Source organism: Acomys minous, assembly GCF_964271855.1.
Source record: "Acomys minous genome assembly, chromosome: 19".
In the NCBI taxonomy this organism is placed as follows: Eukaryota; Metazoa; Chordata; class Mammalia; order Rodentia; family Muridae; genus Acomys; species Acomys minous.
The window spans coordinates 40,005,376-40,026,716 of record NC_140499.1 but is presented as its reverse complement, the minus strand read 5'-3'; the positions used below and the strand labels follow the sequence as shown (position 1 = coordinate 40,026,716).

General features: G+C 43.6%; 1 protein-coding gene across 1 annotated transcript in view; it reads right to left on the bottom strand.

Moving 5' to 3' along the window:
• Positions 1–7,403, bottom strand: part of GMPS (guanine monophosphate synthase) — a 37,468-nt gene extending 30,065 nt beyond the window's left edge. The window contains exons 1-2 of the mRNA XM_084768648.1: positions 7,195–7,403; positions 537–718 (exon numbers count right to left, since the gene is read on the bottom strand). Of these exons, the coding sequence (XP_084624774.1) occupies positions 537–718; positions 7,195–7,221 (209 nt within the window). The 5' untranslated portion in view covers positions 7,222–7,403. The remainder of the gene's footprint in view (positions 1–536; positions 719–7,194) is intronic.
• Between the last annotated feature and the right edge of the window lie 13,938 nt (positions 7,404–21,341).

Below are 21,341 nucleotides of genomic sequence, written 5' to 3'. Positions count from 1 at the left end.
GTACATTTTTCCTTTGATTAAATGCGTTAAGACCAATGAACAAATGCCCACTATAACCATATCTAACTCTGACCCACAAATCATATAAAACATAAGCTACTCAAACAAGGTGGCTAGCAGAACAATGAAAATCAAGGTGAACTCCCCAGCATTATCAAAACAAACAAAAAATGAAAACATCAAGGTCATCTTTTTGACTCAAAGTATAAATTATTCCTTTTTAATTCCAAATCAGAGCTATAGAAAGTTTCTTTTAAAACTATGTTATGTTTAATGAGAAAAATTCAATGCTCGGGGCTGGAGAGATGGCTCAGTAGTTAAGAGCACTGACTGCTCTTCCAGAGGTCATGAGTTCAATTCCCAGCAACCACATGAGGGCTCACAAGCACCTATATGTCATCTGATGCCCTCTTCTGGCATGCATGTGTACATACAGCCAGGGTACTGTATACATAATAATAAATAAATCTTTAAAAAAAAATTCAATGCCCAAGTAAACTAATCATAAATTATTCTACAATCTAAACTCAATCTACCGAAATCCATGTTCCTTTATGGCAAAGGCTGGTGTCTCCAAGGGGAAGAGCTCAGACTGCACAAAGAGCTCCCGCACTCTTCGGTCAATGACTTTCCCATACTGAGCCCCGGCATCCAGAATGACAACAGCTCCTTCGTAGTGGTGACAGCCATCCTTAAGGTCTCCTCCAGCATTCTCTGGCTATAAGTAAAACAAACAGAAATTCTTATCAACAAAATCTGTATTACTTCGAGTTAGTAAGATGGCTCATCAGGAGGACTTGTAACCAATGCTAAGGACCTGAGTGTGATCCCTGAGGCCTACACCACAGAAGAGAGAAGCAATTCCTACAGGTTGTCCTCTGACCCCCATAAGCATGCTGTTTCTCCACATACACACACGCACAAATTTTTAATTACACTATTTTTAAAAATAAGGGGTCACTGTCATCTCCAAAACCACACAGAAATGCAAGCTGTTAACTTGTGCTGTATTTCTAAGCTATGGATTCAGAAGTTTAAGCAGAAGATGTTAGTATATACCCTCACGTGGACACATGAGCATGTGAGTACAAAGTCATATGATCACCCCAAGAGGCACAGCATTCCTGAGAAACATATTAATGAGTTGATTAAAACCTGCTGCTAGAGTGTAAGTATGGTATTTAGTTAACTTGCATTACCTAAATCTGTTTGGTTTTTACAGCCAACTTAACCTACAGTCACCTGGGAAGAGAGAGCCTGATTTGGCCTGTGGGCTTCTCTGTGGGGTACTGTCTGAGAGCTAATTCATACAGGATGGCCCAGTGCACAAAAAGAATGCCATCCATAACAAGGCAGGTGGTCCTGGGGTGCTCAAAAAAGCTGGTCAGGCTTATGTTTGGGAAAAGCCAGAAGGCTAGCATGCAAGCAGCATTCCTCCAGCTTTGTCTTGACTTCTGTCAAAGATGGGCTGTGACCTGGAGTCTGAGTCAAACAACTAACACTTTCCTTACCAAGCTCCCTGTCTGTGGTCAGATTGCGTTATCATAGCAAAAGAGGGAAACGAGAAGAAACGTGTGAGGAAATACCTACCTGGACAGTACCACAAAAGTAGCTAGAGTGGGCACGGACGCAACGAAGTCTCCCATTCTCCAAAACCAACTCACGTTGGACGATAAATCCAGTGTGCTATTTTAGCCTAGTCTCGTATCTTGGTTTCTTCTTTCTGTTTGTGTGTCTTTCAAATCTTCCCTATGGGAATGCTTTAACAATGTGCATGTGCTCTGGCAACCCACTTTGGGAACGGACTGACAGTCAGCTGGGCAGTGGTGGCAAACGCCTTTAGTCCCAGCACACTCAGGAGGCCAAGACAGGCAGATCTCCGTGAGTTTGACACCAGCCTGGTCTACAGAGACAGTTTCAGGACAGCCAAAGCTATACAGAGAAACCCTGTCTCAGAAAACAGAAACAAAACAACAACAAAAACAAAACAGAAACAAAAAAACAAGGATATCCCACACTCCATAGGGTAATAAGCCGGGCAGATAAACTGAGAGAGATGTTCATATTAAACATAAACAGCTTTTATTTCTCTTTTTAAAAAATCGAACCTAGGGGATAGGAATGTGGCTTAGTTGGTTCAGCTCTTGCCTGGGACACAGAAACCTTGGGTTAATCTCCAAAATAGCATAATCCCCAGTTCAACATAAACAAAGCTTTGTGTTGCAGTGATGGAGGTTAAGTGGTGGTTCAAGGTCACCCTCAGCTAGATAGCAGCAATCTATGCTGGGCTACATGAAACCTTGTTTCAAAATAAAATTCCAACATCATTAAATTTGAATTCTACGTGTTGAAATTATCTCCATGATCACCACCATGCCCGGCTTCAAAGTTCTTTAAAAAAAAAAAAAAAAATCTTGTTTTAGCCAGGTGTGGTAGGAACATCTATAAATAATCCTAGCACTTGGGAGTTATAGGCAAGAAGCAGCTAACATCAGCTACAAAAAACAACCTATGATAGTAAGGCTTAAACTAAAACAAAACAAAACAAAACAAAACCGACCAATGTCGTATTGCTATATGCCAACATGCACATCTTTTAAGCACTACAACCTGTACATCCCTACTAAAGCTATCCTGACCAAGCAGTTCAACTCGTCACACTACAAAAAGAAAGAAAGAAATGCCTATATCCACAAAACTAAGAAGGGGTTAAAAAAAAAAAAATCACATGGCCATGAAATTGTGAATGATGGACGGAACAAATTCTGAGGTATACATACATTGGAAAACCCACAATAGTAAAAAGGAACGGAGGCTGAAGAGATGGCTCCGCAGTTAAGAGCACTGGCTGTTCCTAAACAGGACCCAGGTTCACCGCTCAGTACCTAAATGGCAGCTCACAACCAGCTCCAATTCAGGGAATTCCCAGTTTCAGGGAATCCAACACCTTCTTCTGGCCTCCTTGCCCACCGGGCACACATGTGATAAAGATACTTTTGCAGGCAAAAAAAACCCATACATACGAAAATAACAAAGCCAAACTTCCGGCATATACATCACCACATTTAACAATGCACTGCACTGCACTGAGGGCAGCTGCAACCACTGCATGACTGACTCGACAGGCAACACTACAGATTACTGCCAGAGTGTGAGGGAACTTCAGAAGTGATGGAAGTATTTGTATGTGACTGGGGTGGTGGTTACACATGCCGTCAAAAGTCAACCTGTGCAGGGCGTGGTGGTGCTCGCCTTTAATCCCAGCACTTGGGAGGTAGAGGCAGGCGGATTGCTGTGAGTTCAAGGCCAGCCTGGTCTACAAAGTGAGTCTAGGACAGCCAAGGCTACACAGAGAAACCCTATCTCGATGGGGGAAAAAAAACCTATCACCTATCTCCACAAAGCAAAAGATACTGTCACAAGGAGTAACTGTCGTCCTCAATCTTCAAGGGCATTAGGTAGTGAAACTCTGCCAGAGTCATGAGAAAGGCCAATACCAAATCTAAGAGCCAGTTTGCTCCCTACAAAATCACAAATCTGGGCTAACGTTGTAGAGTACCAGACTAGTCTGTGCAAGACCTGGAACTGGCCCAAGACGAGGGGACTAGAAGAAAGGAAGAGAAGAGGAGCAAAGAGGAAGACAGAGCTCAATAGCTAGGACCTGCCTGGACAGTGAGGCGCCCTTTACTTTTCTTTTTGTTTGTTTGTTTGCTTATTTGTTTTTCGAGACAGGGTTTCTCTGTGTATCCTTGGCTGTCCTGGACTCAGTTTGTAGACCAGGCTGGCCTCGAACTCAGTGATCCGCCTGCCTCTGCTTCCCAAGTGCTGGGATTAAAGGCCTGCGCCACCATGCCCGGCGTGAGAAGCCCTTTATTGGTCTTACACACACAGTAAAAATAATAATAACAGTATTTCATCAACCAATTGTGAGCACCTGCAGCCAGGTGTTGTTATCTGCACTAAAATCAGTAGCACTGCTGTAGGTAAATAACAAACTAATTCAAACATGGTTTTTTTGTTTAGTTTTGGTGTTTGTTTGTTTGTTTGTTTGTTTGAGACAGGGTTTCTCTGTGTAGCCTTGACTATCCTGGACTTGTTTTGTAGACCAGGTTGGCCTCAAACTCACAACGATCCGCCTGCCTCTACCTCCCAAGTGCTGGGATTAAAGGCATGCGCCACCACCACCCAGCTCTCAAACATGTTTTTAAAGACTGTATTTATTATAGCTGGGGAAGGGGAGGGCGCACCAAGAAGAATTATCCAAAGAAATGAAAAATCAGTTGTGGGTACGTTGTAGATTTGTAATCCCAGCACTTAGAAAGTGAAGGCAGGAGAAAAATCAAGACAAATACATGAGATCCTCTCCCCTCATACCCCTCCAAAGTAAAGTCTGCGCAATATTACAGTGCATCAATAAAAGAAACCAAAATGAAAAGGGAGAAGGAGGAGGAAGAGGAGGGGAAGGAGGAAGAAGAGGAGGAGGAAGAGGAGGAGGAGGAAGAGGAGGAGTAGGAAGAAGAAGAGGAGGAAAGAAAGGCATTGAGAATGGTGGTGCAAGCTTCTAATCCCAGCACTCAGGAGGTAGAGGCAGGGGGATCTCTAAGTTCCAAGCCAGCCTGGTCTACATAGCAAGCTCCAGTACAGCCAGGGCTACATAAAGAAACTCTGTCCAGATAAAACAACAAAAGAACAAAAAAACCAAAACCATCAACTATGTATGTGGATTAGAAAAAATATTAAAATTAGTAAAAACGTAGTTTAAAAAATTTGTCCCACTCTAAAGACACTCTCACTTGGTTCCTAGAAGGCTTTTTGGAACCTAAGCCCATACTACAATACTATTTGTGTGTGTGTGTGTGTGTGTGTGTGTGTGTGTGTGTGTGTGTGTGTTTTAAGTATATTAAAACATTATCAAAGGTAAATTGTACATTATGGCTCACACTCCTAATCACACACAGGCCAAAATTCAGGAGACTGGATCTATAGTGTGAAAACCTGTCTCTAAAACCATGTACCCTGGGGCTGGGGAGTGCTCTTGCAGAAAATCCAGGCCCAGTTCCCAGAGCCCACATGGAGGATTACAACCATCTCTAACTCCAGTGCCAAGGATACTACAACTTGCTCTTCTGGCCTCCATCAGCACCAGGCACCTGAGCAGTGGGAGAGCAAACACACAAGCAGGCAGAACACCACTTTCTTAGCCTGTTAATGCTGTGGTGAGTATGACCAGGTAACTTGGAAAGGAAAAGGTAGAGTTATAGTGCATCATCAAGGAAGTCAGGGTTGGATCTTAAAGCTGAGCTGCCTACAGGCAACTGTTTTCCAGCTATCTTCCCAGATTTAAAAAACAAAACAAAACAAAACAAAAAAACAAACAAACAAACAAAAACCCCAGACACCCATTTACATAAAATAAAATATCAGAATTTTTAAGTTTTTAAAATGGGCTGGAGAGATGATGGTGCAGCTCTCCCAGAGCACTCAGCTCCAATTCTCAGCATCCACATGGCAGCTCCCAACTGTTAACTTCAGTCCCAGGGGTCTGATGTGCTTTTCTGGCCTCCATGGGCACACAGGCACACACATGAGATACAGACACACATGCAAGCACAACCCCTAAAAAAGTGTGTGTGTGTGTGTGTGTGTGTGTGTGTGTGTGTGTGTGTGTGTAGAGGCTGGCCTTGGAATGATGCTCTTATCTCCACCTTGAAGGCGCTGGAATAACATCTGTGATAGTTAATTCTAATTGTCTGGCTTAATAATTAGCTTATTATTACGGTTGGGGTTTTTTTTTTCCATTTTATTTTTAACTTTTGTATAACGGTGTTTTGGCTGCATGTATGTCTTCACCATGTGCGTGTAGTACCTACACGGTCCAGATGAGGGTGTTAGATTACCTGGAACCGGAGTTAAAGACAGCTGTAACCTTGAAATAAAATTTAGCCAATTCACCTTAAACTCAAGTATATTACACTAATCAAAATTCTCATCTTAAAAAAGTTGAAAAAAATTATCCTCATACTATTTGAGATAATTTGAAAACTGAAATGTTAACTTTCTGATGTGATTTAATTTTGTGAAAATGCTCTTCTCGATCGCTGTGACGTTCTAATATTGCATCGGATTCATCCACCATAAAGATGAATTCTTTCTGTGAGTTGTAAGATTCAAAATTAAAAACAAAAGTGTATGGAGCGATTACTCTTCAGAGCATGACAGGTGCCTAGAGACTACAGGAGCTGCCTCATAATGTTTCTTCACTGTTCAATACAGATTTTGAATGATTACTAAGTATTAAACAGCCATTGACGAAGTGGTGACACTTAAGCTCCATGTTTGTAAGCGTTGAAATTGCGCCTGGCTGTAGAGTTTAGAGTTTCATGCACCCGAAGAGAAATTTAACACGTTTTCTAAAAGGCTAGGCCACAACAACGGACAGGGTGATGTACACCTCGCTAATGTGAGCCGCATTTCAACACTGCAGGTTCCCCGTGACACAACTGAGTGTAGGTCATATAGAACTCCAGGGCAAATGCGACTTTCACTCGGAAGAGAAAAGAGGCCAATTCGGAGAAGTCTAGGAGTTGGACGTGACGAGATGCCCATCAACGGCCCAACGTCTTGGCTTACGCAGTTAGCCACCTTTTTCCAGTATCCGGGGAGTCCTGGGCTCCCAGGCAGAACTCAAAGTCAGAAAAAGCGTCCTCCAAAACTAGCACGTGAAACTCGAGGCAGGGTGTGCAGAAGCAGAGCCTGGCCACACACTCTTCCTCTCAGAGGATGGCGGGAGAACCGGGAGATGGGGCTCACTTAGGACCAGGAACAGAGACTACGAGGTTCGACAGGGCCCACGAAAGCGAGGAGACAGAGGGGCCCTCACCAACCGAATAAAAAGACCACAGGCCCTGCGCGACCACCACACGCGAGGCCCGGACCCTACACTGGCGGCTGAAGGGCCTCGGCGTCCCCAGGAATCGTGCCCCACGGCCAGGTAGCCTCCGCGCTGGAGCCGCTCGGGCAGCTCGGCTCTACAAACTAGCAAAGCCAACAAAGCGCCTCCAATAACTGAAACCCGCGCTGCAGGCCGGGCCAGGGGCACGCCGAGCGCCGCAGCCCGGGCCGAGGGACGCGGACGGACCCCTAGGCCTCGCTCGAGCTGCCGGAGGGCTGCCGGGACCGCAAGCACAAACAGACCTTGGAATCTCCGTTGCACAGGGCCATCGGGGATCGGCGCCTCAGGCGGTGACTGTTAGCGAGGCCTGGATGTGAGCAGCAAAGCGCTGGGACCGGCTGACTGTGGCAAGCGTGCCGCACGGAACAGCACTGCGAGAACAGAAGCAGCTAGCTGCTCCCGCCTCCAGCTTCCGCCGGGCCGCCGCCAACCGGCCCGCCCTCGGAGGCGGAGCCGCGCAAGCCCCGCCCTCGTTGTCGCGTGGGGCGGGAGGGTTGGGGCGTTGGGGGTTGGGAAGAGTGGGGGGGGAGGGGGGTTGGGGAGGGAGCCGGCAGCCTTTTTTTTTTCCTTTAAACACATTTTTTATTGTAAAATAAAATAATTCATATTACATCTCATTTGTTATCCCATCCCATGCATCCTCCCATTCCTCCCTCCCTCCCTCCCGCTTTCACCCCATTCCCCTTCCCTATGACTGTGACTGAGGGGGTATCAAGTCTCTTCTTGGTAGTACAGCAGCCTATTTTAAAGGAAAGAAAGCATGGACTGCGGGGACCCAGCCGGAAGGGCGCTGTCCCCAAAGCTAACACACACACACACACACATACACACTAAATAAGTTGGAGGCCCCCTTGTGCTGAAGGGCGACCTGCCTTCCTTGGCAGCAAAAGGCTGGTGGCACAGGGGAACAGGCCTCTTGGGTAGCTGGGACTTTGCCTAAGGATGAGGCAAAGGTTTAGGTTCATCAAGTATATAGTACCGGCAGGTTTTTTTTATTGCTTATTTTTTATTATTTAATTAATTTATTCTGATTACAACTCAATTGTTATCCCATCACTTGTAACCTTCCATTCCTCCCTCCCTCCTGCTTTCACCCTGTTCCCCTCCCCTAGGTCTATGACCAAGGGGAACTTCCTCCCCCACTATATGGTCACAGGCTATCAAGTCTCATCTTGGTACCCTGCTTCATCTTTCTTTGATTGAGTGCCACCAGGCCTCCTCACCAAGGGAAGGTGGTCAAATATGGAGCACCAGAGTTCATATCAGAGTCAGTACCCGCTCTCCACATATCCGTGGAGAATGTCCTGTCCATTGGCTAGATCAGAGTAGGGGTTCGATGTTTACTACTTGTATTGACCTTGGTTAGTGCAATAACATTGTGATGGGTGGATGGGGGGGGGGGCAGGGGGTTCTGCTCAAACTATTGCCTGCAGGATTTAAAAATAAAAATAAAAAAAGGTTTGAGAGCCCCACTGCCTGATTGGCAGCTCTGCCAGCAGAACTGCAGTTCCTCCAGTTAGCCTCTCGGCTCCCATCAAGGCAAATATCGCTTTGAAACTGGTTATCTGAAAGCCTAAATCAGGACTGGGAAGAAAACGATGATAGACCCTGTAGCGAAGCGTCCCGGCTCATTCCTGAAGCTGAGGCCATAGAACTGCCACGAGCTCGAGGCCCCGAGACCTTGTCTCAAAAAAGAACAAAACTTGGAACGGTCACTTCTATACTGCCTTTCAGCAGCTAGAATTGGCTCTGCTGTCTGACTGTAGTTCAGGTACTGGGGAGTGACAGCCAGCACACTGGACCGCACAATGTCTTGAGAATGGTGAGGAGCGATTGTTCTCACCCATCTTTTACAAGTCAGAAAACTTAAGACTGGTAAATAACCTGCCACTCAAATAGTCCTAGTTCACTTACTTTTGTTTTGCTTTGTTTTTAGTTGAAAAAAAAAAAGAAACAAAAACGAACAGTTGAATTTTCCAATGCCATTATAGTTGGTTATCTTGGGTTTGTATGGACAATCCAAAGTGTAATTAACTGACAGAACAGCCTCAATTTGCTTTGTTTTCTTGTTTGTTTGGTTGGTTTTTGGTTTTTCCAGACAAGGTCCCTCTGTGTAGCCTTGGCCGTCCTGAACTCCCTTTGTAGACCAAGCTGGCCTTGAACTCACTGCAATCTGCCTGCCTCTGCCTCAAGAGTGTTGAGATTAAAGGCTCAAGCCACCAACTCCTTGTTAACAGCCTCAATTTGCATAAACATCCACCACCACCACCACCACCACCACCACCACCGCAAGCCCCCAGGCACTGCAATAAAATGGGATGTGATTACAGCATTAAGCCCTGGCTACATACCACCTCACCCTCAAATCTTCATAAGCTGCAATTTAAATAATGAATTTGGCACAGAGGGAGGGAGATCGCTGTGAGTTCAAGGCCAGCCTGGTGTACAAAGCAAGTCCACGACAGCCAAGGCTACACATAGAAACCCTGTCTCAGAAAAAAGCAACAACAAAGAATGCATTCATAGTGTTGCGATGAGGGTGGCTGAGTTTTTTAACAATAAGCTAAGCCTAGCCTCAGGCTCAGGGAGAGAACATGTCTCAGGAGAAAGCGGGGGTTGGTAGAGGAGAACACTCAACATCCTCTTATGGCCTATCTGCCTATAAACACATGTGCACATAGAACACCACACACACACACACACACACACACACACACACACACACACACGGAAATAAGAACTTTTAAAAACAAGAACAAAAAGTGGATAATGTGAATGAAGCAGGCATGTGTTATGATGTCCTACACGTACAAGGGGGAGCTGGAGGCCAACGTAGGTAGCCTGGGCTCCAGAAAATAAGGAAAGATCATGGTTGTGGTGGCACACACCTCTAAATCCCAGCAATCAGGGAAACAGAGGCAAGCGGATCTCTGAGTTCAAGGACAGCATGGTCTACAAAGCAAGTCCAGGACAACCAAGTCTACACAGAGAAACCCTGTCTCAAAATAACAAAAACAAACAAACAAACCAAAAACCCAAAAAACAAAAAAGCAAAGGAAGTAAATAAAAGAAAAATATTCAAAGGCTCTTGAGATTTGTTTTTGGAGCTCTAGGTTCCTGTTATAGGGTGATGGTTAATCTTGGCTGTAATTTGACTGAGTCTGGAATCAACTAAGAGAAAAGCCACTGGGCACAAGTGTAATAGATTTTATTGATCAGCGTCCATGTTGGCATCATGTTCACATGCTATTCAGACAAAGAGAGGCCCAAGGAGAAGAGTTTGCTTCTTTGCTTATTGCACTGCTTGTTGCCTGTCTTGCTGTGAGCTCATTCATGCTGTTGCTGCTGAGAATATTCTTCATTGATGAGCACAGGTTTTTCACCCTTCTAATGTGGACTGAACACCAGTGGCTCTCCAGGAATCCTCTAGGTCCTCAGTGTAAGACTAGAACTATTATGTCAGGCGTGGTGGCCGGGCGTAGTGGCGCACGCCTTTAATCCCAGCACTTGGGAGGCAAAGGTAGGTGGATCTCTGTGAGTTCGAGGCCAGCCTGGTCTACAGAGTGAGTCCAGGACAGCCAAGGTTACACAGAGAAACCCTGTCTGGAAAACAAACAAACAAAAAAGCCAGGCGTGGTGGTGTACACCTTTAATCCCAGTACTCAGGAGAGAGAGGCAGGTAGATCTCTGTGAGTTCAAGGCCAGCCTGGTCTACAAAGTAGTCTAGGACAGCCAAGGCTATACAGAGAAACCCTGTCTCCAAAACAAAAACACCTAGGACTATTGAGATACTGAGGACTAACAGCTGAGGTGTCTGAACAGCTACCAGGTTACTGGGCTCTCTGGGCTATAAGCAGCCACTGCTCAATAACCCAGACCGTATCAGGAAAACCACTCTAATTCTCCCTTTACTATATATTCTCAGTTCTAGTCTACTAAAGAGCCCTGACTATCACACTATATAGTAAGGAGATTGGACCTGGGGCCTCACACATACTAGGACAGCTCTTTGACACTGACCTATATCCCCAGCATTCTTTTATTTTTTATTTTTGCTTGGGTCTCAGTAAGTTGCCTAGACAAGCATTGAACTTACTTTGTAGCCCAGGATAACCTTGAACTTGTGACTTTCTTACTATAGCCTCCTTTTTTTTTTTTTTTTTTGGTTTTTTTTTTTTTTTTGAGACAGGGTTTCTCTGTGTAGCCCTGGCTGTGCTGGACTCGCTTTGTAGACCAGGCTGGCCTCGAACTCACAGCGATCCGCCTGCCTCTGCCTCCCGAGTGCTGGGATTAAAGGCGTGCGCCACCACGCCCGGCTTATAGCCTCCTAAATAGCTGCTGTTTCAGTCTTGTACCAGCAGCTGCAAATGAATAGCAAACTGCTAACTTGTTCATTGGGTGCTCAGAGATCTGGCTCCCACTAGACTGAGTTGCAGCCTGCACTTTACTACTTTCTCCTCTCACTCCTCTCCAAGCATATAAACAGCTTCAGTACCTTAAGTATGATCTGTTCTTTCTTGACTCAGACGTTTTGCACAAAAATATCTTTCTCACTATGTAGCCCTGGCTGGCCTGGAACATTCTATGTAGACCAAGCTGGCTACCTGGAGTACATATTGAGACATTGTCTCAAACAACAGGGAAAAGAGAGGAAAGGAGAACTGCAGCAGGAGATAGGTGGCACAGATAGGCTTCCTCAGGAGGCAGAGGCAGGCAGATCGCTATGAGTTCGAGGCCAGGTAATACAGAGAGACCCTGTCTCAAAAAACCAGAAGAAGGAGGAGGAGGAGGAGGAAGAGGAGGAGGAGGAGGAGGAAGAGGAGGAGGAGGAGGAGGAGGAGAAGAAGAAATTGGGGTTTTGTAAGCAAACACTGCACTGAGACAAATGCCCGGTCCCCATAAGCCTTTTCTAATCTAGCATTAGCTTGCACACAGAATTGTTTCTTTCCCTTTTATTCATTGGATGATTTACAGTCCAAGATCAAATTCATTACTCATTGCTTTAAAGACCTTATGTTTTATAGAACTATGTGAGACTCCAGACAGCCAAAACAATCCTGAGCAAAAATAGCAGTGCTGGAGAAATTGCCATCCCAGACCTCAAGGTATAGTATTAAAGAAACAAACAAACAAAAACAAAAATAAAAACAAAAGAAAGAAAAGAAAAGGATGATATTGGTACTAACACAATGGAACAAAATCAAAGATACAAACATGAAGACACATAACTACAACCACTTGATATTTGACAAAGATGCCAAAACTGGACACTGGAGAAAAAACAAGATCTTTCATAAACAGTGCCAAGAAAACCAGATAGATATTCATAGGCTTGGGGGTGGGGGACAGTAGACCCCTATCTAACACCTTCCATAATAACCAATTCCAAATGGGTGAAAGGTCTAAACATTAAACTTGAAATACTAAAACTGCTAGAAGAAAACATATGCAGTACCATACACGATGTGGGTGTGTAGGGGAATGATAATTCAGAACATGGCTGTTTTGACAAGAGATCACATCTGAAGACCTTCTAAGTCTATGTGATCCAGCAGGAACACAAGCCTTTAATCCAGGAGACAAAGGCAAACAGATCTGAGTTCAAGGACAGCTTGGTATAGAGCAAGTTTCAGGTAAATAAAAGCTTAGGTTAGGCATGGTGGCACACGCCTTTATCCCAAATAAAGGTAAAGTTAGTTTGTAGAAGGAAGCACCCATTGTTTGGAAGTGATGTCTAATTAAGTGGCAGAAAGGTGACTAACCAGAGAAAGATTTGACAGAATGGGATATTGTTGGTCTGATGTATTTTGCTGCCAATTAGTGCTTGCTGTCTGGGTGACCCACCTTTTGCTTAATAAAAAGCCATCCCACCTGGGCAGGGCAAAGGAGATGATAGGTGGGGCTAGGAAAGAGAGGAATTGGGGAAGAAGAAAGACCGCCATGAGGAGAAAGGAGAGAGACCTGAAGGGAAGAGAGGAAGGTGCCATGGGTTAGCTGGAGGAGAAGCACATGGCTGGCAGCATGGATGGAGAATCAAGCCCGGATAAAGAACATTAACAAGTATTTGAGATTATGGATGGGAGGTAGCTTGATAGAGGTTATTGGAAACAGATGACATGGGATTGAGACAGGGATTCCATGCCTGCCCCACTATGGGAGGTAGTTTAGAGGATTGATATCTGCCCTGCCCCAGGTTAACTAAGGCTATTTTAAAATATAACAAGTGTCTATGTCTTAATTGATCACTAGCCAGACTGATAGATAATACAGATAAATTAAAAAACAATAGGACACGCCCAACTTTCATGAGACGAAAGGGAAAAGGGAAGTTACTTAAGAGGCAGTTGTACCAGGACAGTAATAGAGAGATGAGTTGTAGAGAGAGAACTCAGGTGAAGATGAACAATCCAGAAAATGAGAAGAAGCCAGAAGATGAGAACAGATTGTTGGAGTTAGTCTGAGGCCAAGAAGAGCACTTCTGGGCCAAGAGAGAAGCCAGATTAAATAAGTTTGTTGGGAGAAGAGTTTGAGCCAGAACAGCTGAGTTGAACCATCCAGCCCAGAGCTCAGTAAGAACAAGCAGGGCTGAGCTTATATTAAGCTGTAAGTTTCAGAGGCTGAAAACATTCTAGGTCTAGGTTAGATTGTATGGTGGCTAGAAGCTTCCAGGACAAGGCCTAGGTTAGCATAAGGAGGCAGTAAGCCTCCCAGACAACAACTGAGCCAGAAGAATAAAAGTGACTTTTACATGGGTATAGGAAAGGACTTCCTGAATAGGACTCTATTTGTCCAAGAATTAAAGCCAACAACTGACATGTGAGACTTCAAGAAACTAAAAAGCTTCAGCACAGACAAAGAAACAATCAAGGGAGCAAAGAGAAAGCCCAGACAGAAAATGCTATAGAAGTTTTGTCACCTATTCATCTGACAGAGGTTTAATATCTAGAACATACAAAGGACTCAAAAATCAAAGGATAAAAAAGAATAAATTACCCATTCAAAAAAAAAGGGGGGGGGGCTTGCCTGGGATCTAAACAAGGCGTTCTTAAAAAAAAAAAAAATCAAAATGTTCCTCAGCCCTAGAAATCCAGGAAATGAAATTCAAAACAACTTTGATATTTCTTCTTAGCACAGTCAGAATGGCAAATATCAACAGAACTGAGAACAACCCTAGAGAGGACGTGGGCTAAAGAGAACCCTTGTTCACTGACGGTGGGATAGCAACTGGTCCAGTACGGAAATACCGTTTAAAGGCATATGATGCAGCTATGCCACCTCTTGTGTTCTGCCCAAAATATTCCATGTCCTACTGGAAGATACTTGCTCAGCCACGCCCATTGCCAGTCTACTCACAATAGCAAGGAAATGGAAACAACATAAACACCCTTCAACTGACGAGTGGATAATGAAATGCGCTACACATACAATATGGAAAGCCAATCAGCTGTATAGAAAAACGAAATCATGAAACACGCAGGTAAATGGGGGAACTAGAATAGACCATATTGAGTTGAAGTAACCCCGACCTAGAAAACTTGAAGCGCAGGTTCTCTCTCACCTGAAAGTTTTAGTTACAAGTCCTCAGATGTGAGTGTGCTATATACAACTTGGACAACCACAGAAAACAGGAAAGTGAAAAGGGACTGGGGGTGGAAAGGTGATGGAGAAGGAAATGGCTGTGTACATGTGACTTGAAGGGGGAAATGGAAAAACAGGAGGTTTTAACTATGAGTGGGAGACAGGGAGGATCACTGGGGGCTTGCTGACTGCTGGCCTTGCCAAAATACAAGGTTCAAGTGAGACAGCCTGCCTCAAAGAAACAAGGCAGAGAATAGAGAAAAACAGCAAATTGGGTGTACAGAGTGCACACACACACACACACACACACACACACACACACACACACACAAATTAGTATTTTCAAAGAATGACTAAAAGTACAAATAGCAAAGGGCACATATTAAAGCAGATCAATTGTCATGTTTGTCCATCTTTCTTCCTCTCTCGCAGTGAATTAAACGCACAGTCATGAACATGGTAAACAACTGTTCTTTCACTGAACTATAGCCTTCTGTACTATCCTCTTCATGAGTGTTTTGTTGAAAGAATTTATGGCAGAAATCCATCCAGAGTATATATAATGACATGTATCACATATATTATAACATATATATGTACAGGTTTTTATTGTGAAAGAACTTGCCAGCTCATCATTGTGAGTATAATGTTAATGTTAAGAATACTCAGGCTGTAGCTGGGCGTGGTGGTGCACGCCTTTAATCCCAGCACTCAGGAGGCAGAGGCAGGAGGATCACTGTGAGTTCAAGACCAGCTTGGTCTACAAAGTGGGTCTAGGACAGTCAAGGCTACACAGAGACCCTGTCTCAAAAAAAAAAAAAAAGAATACTCAGGCTGTACAACAGATGAGTGACAACAGAAATTATGCATTGTATTTTATAAAATTGGAGGTATGCCTCCCCATTTCTCCCTTCTTGGCGTTACTGATAACACCACTCTGTTTTCTTTTTTGTTGAAGCAGACAGACTGCTTCAGATATTTCATACAAGTGAGATCATACAATATTTGTCTTACTGTAACTGTTATCTTTCATTTAAGACATTGTGCTATCTAGTTTTATGTCAACTTGACAGAGTAGAGTCATTTAGAAGAGGACAATGTTTCCACCAGATTGGCCTGTTGGTAAGTCTGCGGCACATTTTCTAAATTGATGATTAATGTGGTGATGCCCAGCTCACTGTGGACAGTACCACATCTGGATGGTGGTCCTAGGGGCTGTAAGAGAGCAGCAAGCTGAGCAAGTTATGAGGACCAAGCCAGTGAGCAGCACTCCTCCACGTTCTTTGCATCAGTTACTGCCTTCAAGATCCCAGCCTGTTTGAGCTCCTTCCCTGATTTCCCTCAGTGATGGACTGCTACCTACAAGTATAAAATGCTTCTCCTCCCAAGTTACTTTTGGTCATGGTATTGTACCACAGCAACAGAACTTAAGACCCACAGTTTGTTGAATATTTAGACAGAAATTTATTCTGTCATAAATTTTCCTTCCTTATTGGTGAATTAGAGTAACACCTTGGCCCATAACGTTTACTATGGCTGCTATTACTTACACCACACTTTGCTGTGGAGTCATCCATCAACAAACACTTAGGTTGCTTCTATCTCATTTAAAATAATGCTGTATTAGTGTATTCTTGCATTAGAAACAGAAAATATAATAATGAAACATGGCAACATACAGTGAAAGTGAAGGAAACAAAACTGTCCAGGTTTTGAAATATAATGTGAAGTTGGGAGTAGTGGTGTGCATGCCTGTCATCCTAGCACTTAAGAGATAGAGATCGGGAGCACAATGTAAGCATTGTTTATAGAGTAAGCTGGGGGTGGGGTAGTTTGGGCTACATGAGACTATTTTTTAAAAAAGATAGATACAAATATAACATGGCTTCTCTTATAATCAATGTTATTAGAATTTTACCTTAGAATTTTAAAACTTAGAAAGTTAAATTGTTTTCCTATATTAATATCATTTAGCATCATTCTCACCTCCCTGAGGAGCTATAAGCAGTTAATGGTTGCTGAATTCCCATGGAAGGGAAGATTTCTTAAATAATTAACTCTAATTAAATCCTATGGTTCACAAGATAAGAAAGGGAATGGAGGGGACAGGACAGATGGCTCAGAGGTTAAGAGCACTGTCTGTTCTTCCAAAGATCTTGAGTTCAATTCCCAGCACCCACGTGGTGGTTCACAACCATCTACAGTGAGATCTGGTGTCCTCTTCTGGAGTGCAGGCCCACATGCAGGTAAAATATGTATAAATAATAATTAAATAAATCTTTTTTTTTTTTTAAAGAAAGGGAATACAGAGTATGAGGGGGAACTAGGTGAGGAGAGGAAGGAATCAGTAGAAGTGGGAGGGACACAGGAGAGGTTAATGAAAGATGAATATGATGAAAACACATTAAGCCGGGCGGTGGAGAGTCAGGCCTTTAATCCCAGCACTCGGGAGGCAGAGGCAGGCTCAGCACTGTGAGCCTGGTCTACAGAGTTAGTCCAGGACAGCCAAGACAGAGAGACCCTGTCTCAAAAAACCAAAAAACAAACAAACAAAAATCCACATTATATACGTGTATGAAAAATCATAATGAAATGTATTTGTTGTTTTAATTGATAAAACCCTGATTGTTCTATTTTACCAATAAAGACTTAGGAGTCAGATGTTGTGGTGAAAAACCTGCTAGCTCAAAGAGGCAAAGAAAGCGCCCAGCTGACCTTCCTACTCAGCTCACATCCAGAAGGAAGAATGTCCAAAAAGGCTCACTAGCTCAGATGACAGCCCAGAAGGAAAAGGAAAACAAAACAAAACAAGAACAAAACCAAGACCAAAGGCTTGCTAACTCAGAGCCCAAAAAGCCAAAGGCCAAGAAGCTGAGGAGCTCAAGAGCTAGTGAGCTAAGAGTCTAAGAGCTACAAGTGCCCTTCTACTTCTACAGGCTGTCTTAAATACCCCTCAACTCAAAATCCCTCTTACCCTTTAATCCCTGTCAGCTGGTTTCTTGCTCTGCCTCTTGACTTAGGGTAAATTTTATTAAATCCTATGTAGAGAGCTCTTGGATTAAAGGTGTGCGTAAGGCTGGCTGAACTACACCTTAATCACCTGGTTACAATAAACAGAAAGTTCTTGGATTAAAGGTGTGCTAGGGCTCCACCACAAGAAATAAGGATTTGCAGTTCAATCTCAGGGATTATAGGGATCAAAGACAAGATTTTTACAGTTCACTTCTCAGGGATAACATTGGGATCAAATGTCTCGTAATGTTATATGCAATTAGTATATGTTAAATTTAAAAAAATATTTTAAATCGCTTAGTTTAGCTGGTCAAAGTGGTGAGCACCTTTAAGCCCAGCATTAAAGGAGAGACAGAGGCAGGTGGATTTCTGTGAGTTTGAGGCCAGCCTGATCTGCAGAGTAAGTTCCAGTACAGCCAGGACTACCCAGAGAAACCAATATTAAAAGACAAACAAACAAAAATCACTTAGCTTGGGCTCAAGACATAGATCAGTAGTAAAGAGCATGCACTGCCCTCGCAGAGGATGGGAGTCCAGCACCCATAAAGGATGGCTCACAACTACCTGCAACTCCAGGGCACTCTATCACCTCTGACCTCTGACAGCACCTGTGCTCACATGCTGTGGTGTCTGAATGAAAATAGCCTCCGAGGACCCATAAAAAGCAGCACTATTTGGAGGCGTGGCCTTGTTGAAGGAAGTGTGGCTTTGTTGGAGGAAGTGTGGCTTTGTTGGAGGAAGTGTGGCTTTGTTGGAGGAAGTGTGGCACTGGGAGTGGGCTTTGAGTTCTCAGATGCTTAAGCCAGGCCCAATGTGGTAGTCTCTTCCTGCTGCCTGTGGACTCAGATGTAGAACTCTCAGCTACTTCTCGAGCTCCATGTTTGCCTGCATGCTGCCACGCTTCCCGCCATGACAATAATGGACTCACGCTCTGAACCTAAGCCAGCCCCAGTTAAATGTTTTCCTCTATATGAGCTGCCTTAGGCATGGCATCTATTTATAGCAATAAAATCCTAAGACATGCTGGGCAGTGGTGACACACGCCTTTAATCCCAGCACTCGGGAGGCAGGGCCAGATGGATCGCTGTGAGTTCGAGGCCAGCCTGGTCTACAAAGCGAATCCAGGACAGCCAAGGCTATACAGAGAAACCCTGTCTCGATAAACAAAAAAACAAAAACAAAAACCCTAAAACACATGCATATGGCTACACATAAATATGAATGTATACACATATTAAAATTTAATAATCTCTAGGCTCCACATAGTATTCACAAATTCAGGATTCTATCAATAAGCATCATAATGACACTGGATTCTCTGGAGATGGAGTTAGAGGCAGCTACAGTTACAGCCACACAAGGGTTCTGGGAATTAAATTTGGGTCCTCTGCAAGAGTAAAATTCCAAATAGTATGTTAAAATATAGTTCAGATGATAGAAAACTGATGATGAGAAGAAATCCATAAACATCAAATTGTTGAATGTGTAGCCTTGGGGGAAGTATAGAGCATCCATGAAAGGAATTAATACCTTTATAAAAGGAGACTCTGAGCTGGGTATGGTGATGCAGGCCTGCAATCTCAGCACTCATTGTGTGGCTCAGTCTGGGCTGTAACTTGTGGACCTCTTGCCTTAGTCTCTTCAATGCCATGATTACAACATGTGTGCCACTACATCTGTCCATAGGTTTTCTTTTAGTAAGAAGGTTGGTTTTGTTTCTCTTTATTTTGTACCATCACTATTCATTTAAAACAAAATTATACACAAAATATTATGCATACAAACACTGAATTGGGCAAATACTAAACTTTTCCCTAAAATTTTGCACTGGTAAATTTTTCGTGTTTGTATTTTTGTTTAGCTGGATACAGAAATTTAACATCCAATGGAATGATAATTTAACTGAAATGGAATAAAATAGAAAAGACCAGTTATTAGCACTGGTTGTACTGCTCAATTCAAAGCATAACTTCATTTTGCTATCTGGAACAGAAGAACCTGAAAAAATTAACTAAGACACAATAGGTTATTATTTTAACAACCTGACCACAGAAGCTTACACCTGTCAACTATAACGACTGTCTTTAAGAAACAAAATGCTGACTGCCAGGTAGGCTTCTGTAAAATCCAGGTTGCTTGCTCACCTCACCTTGTGATTTTAGAATATAAAATGGGCCTGATTTCAAGGGCTTTTGGGAACTATCCTGGATTCAGTGACATCTTTATTCCATTCTCACTGGTGTCAGAATACTTATTCAGGCTCTATCCTGACCTGAGGAGCCTTTGTAGTCCAAGGACACTAATGCTTGATTCCATTTATACAGTTCTTCAAATGACACACACATAGTCAGGGAAAATATTAGGAAATGAAGAGAGTGGGGAAGCAAGAGGCTGATGTAACTGTAAAGGTATGATACCAAACAGGAACAGCAGGTAAAAGTTTAACCCAGAACACACACACACACACACACACACACACACACACACACACACACACAAATGTGAGATCTAGATAAGGCTAGCCATTAGTCTAGATGCTAGCTTATAGGCGTGTATTTCCTATGTTTGTAGTATTAAAGTTAATGTAACATGTTACAAAAGTTAATAAAACTGCTTGCCTACTTGGTGAATGCCAGGCCAATATGATTCTGTCTCAAAAGGGGGTGGGGGTGGGGTGGGGAGTAGACAGTGCCTGAAGAACAGCACCTAAGGTTGTCTTCTGGTCTTCGTACGTACAATCACTAGTGCACATTCACACACAATTGTACCTCCCAAACACAGGAGCACACATAAAAGATCTGGGTTTACCTCAGTGGTAGAATTCTTCACCTAGAATGTGTGGGGTTCAAGGTTCAATCTCAAAGTAAAGGGAGAAAAACAAATAGAAAGGCAAACGCATTATCTTCTCCTCAAACAGAAACCAAAAACCCTACCGACTGCATACCTTTTGTCTTAGTCGACGTTCTGTTGCTGTGCGGAAGCACCATGACCACAGCAACTTGTATCAATGGAAACATTTAATTGGGGCTGGCTTACATTATCAGAGTTTTGGTCCCTTATCATCATGGCAGGTAGCACGGTGGCACACGGTGGCACCAGACATGGTGCTGGAGAAGGAGCTGAGAGTTCTATATCCAGATCCACTGGCAGCAGGAAGAGAGAGAGAGCTACTATGCCTACCATGGGGCTTTCTGTCTGAAATCCCCCAGGGACATCTACCCCAACAAGGTCATACTTCCTAATCCTAAGCAGTGCCACTTCTTGATGACTAAGAGTTCAGATATATGGGCCTATAGAAGCCATTCTTCTTCAAACTAACACACTCTTGGAGGCTCCTTCCTAAAATCCTGCGGACACTAAAATGGATGTGACAAGCCTTATTCTGTATTCATTGACAAACGAGGCTTTTGCAGGAATGATAGCACATGCCTGTAATGTTAGCATTGGGGAAGTGGAAGGAGGAACATCAGGAGTTCAAAACCATCCTAACAGGTACACATTAAACTCAAAGCTGGCGTGGGCCACAGGAACTACCCTTGCAAGCAAAAATCAAAAGGAGCTAGGCAGGATGGCCCATTCCTTAATTTTAGCCCTCAGGAGTCAGTGTCAGGCAGATCTCAGTGAGTTCAAGTCCAGCCTGATCTACAAGGTGAGTTTCAGGCCAGTTAGGACTACATAGTAAGACCCTGTTGTGAAAATAAGTAAGAAGAATAAATCGAGGCTTATGGTCTCACTTAGGTAACACTGTACACTGTTTTCTTTTCCAATTTTTGAGACAGGGTCTTGCTATATAGCCATG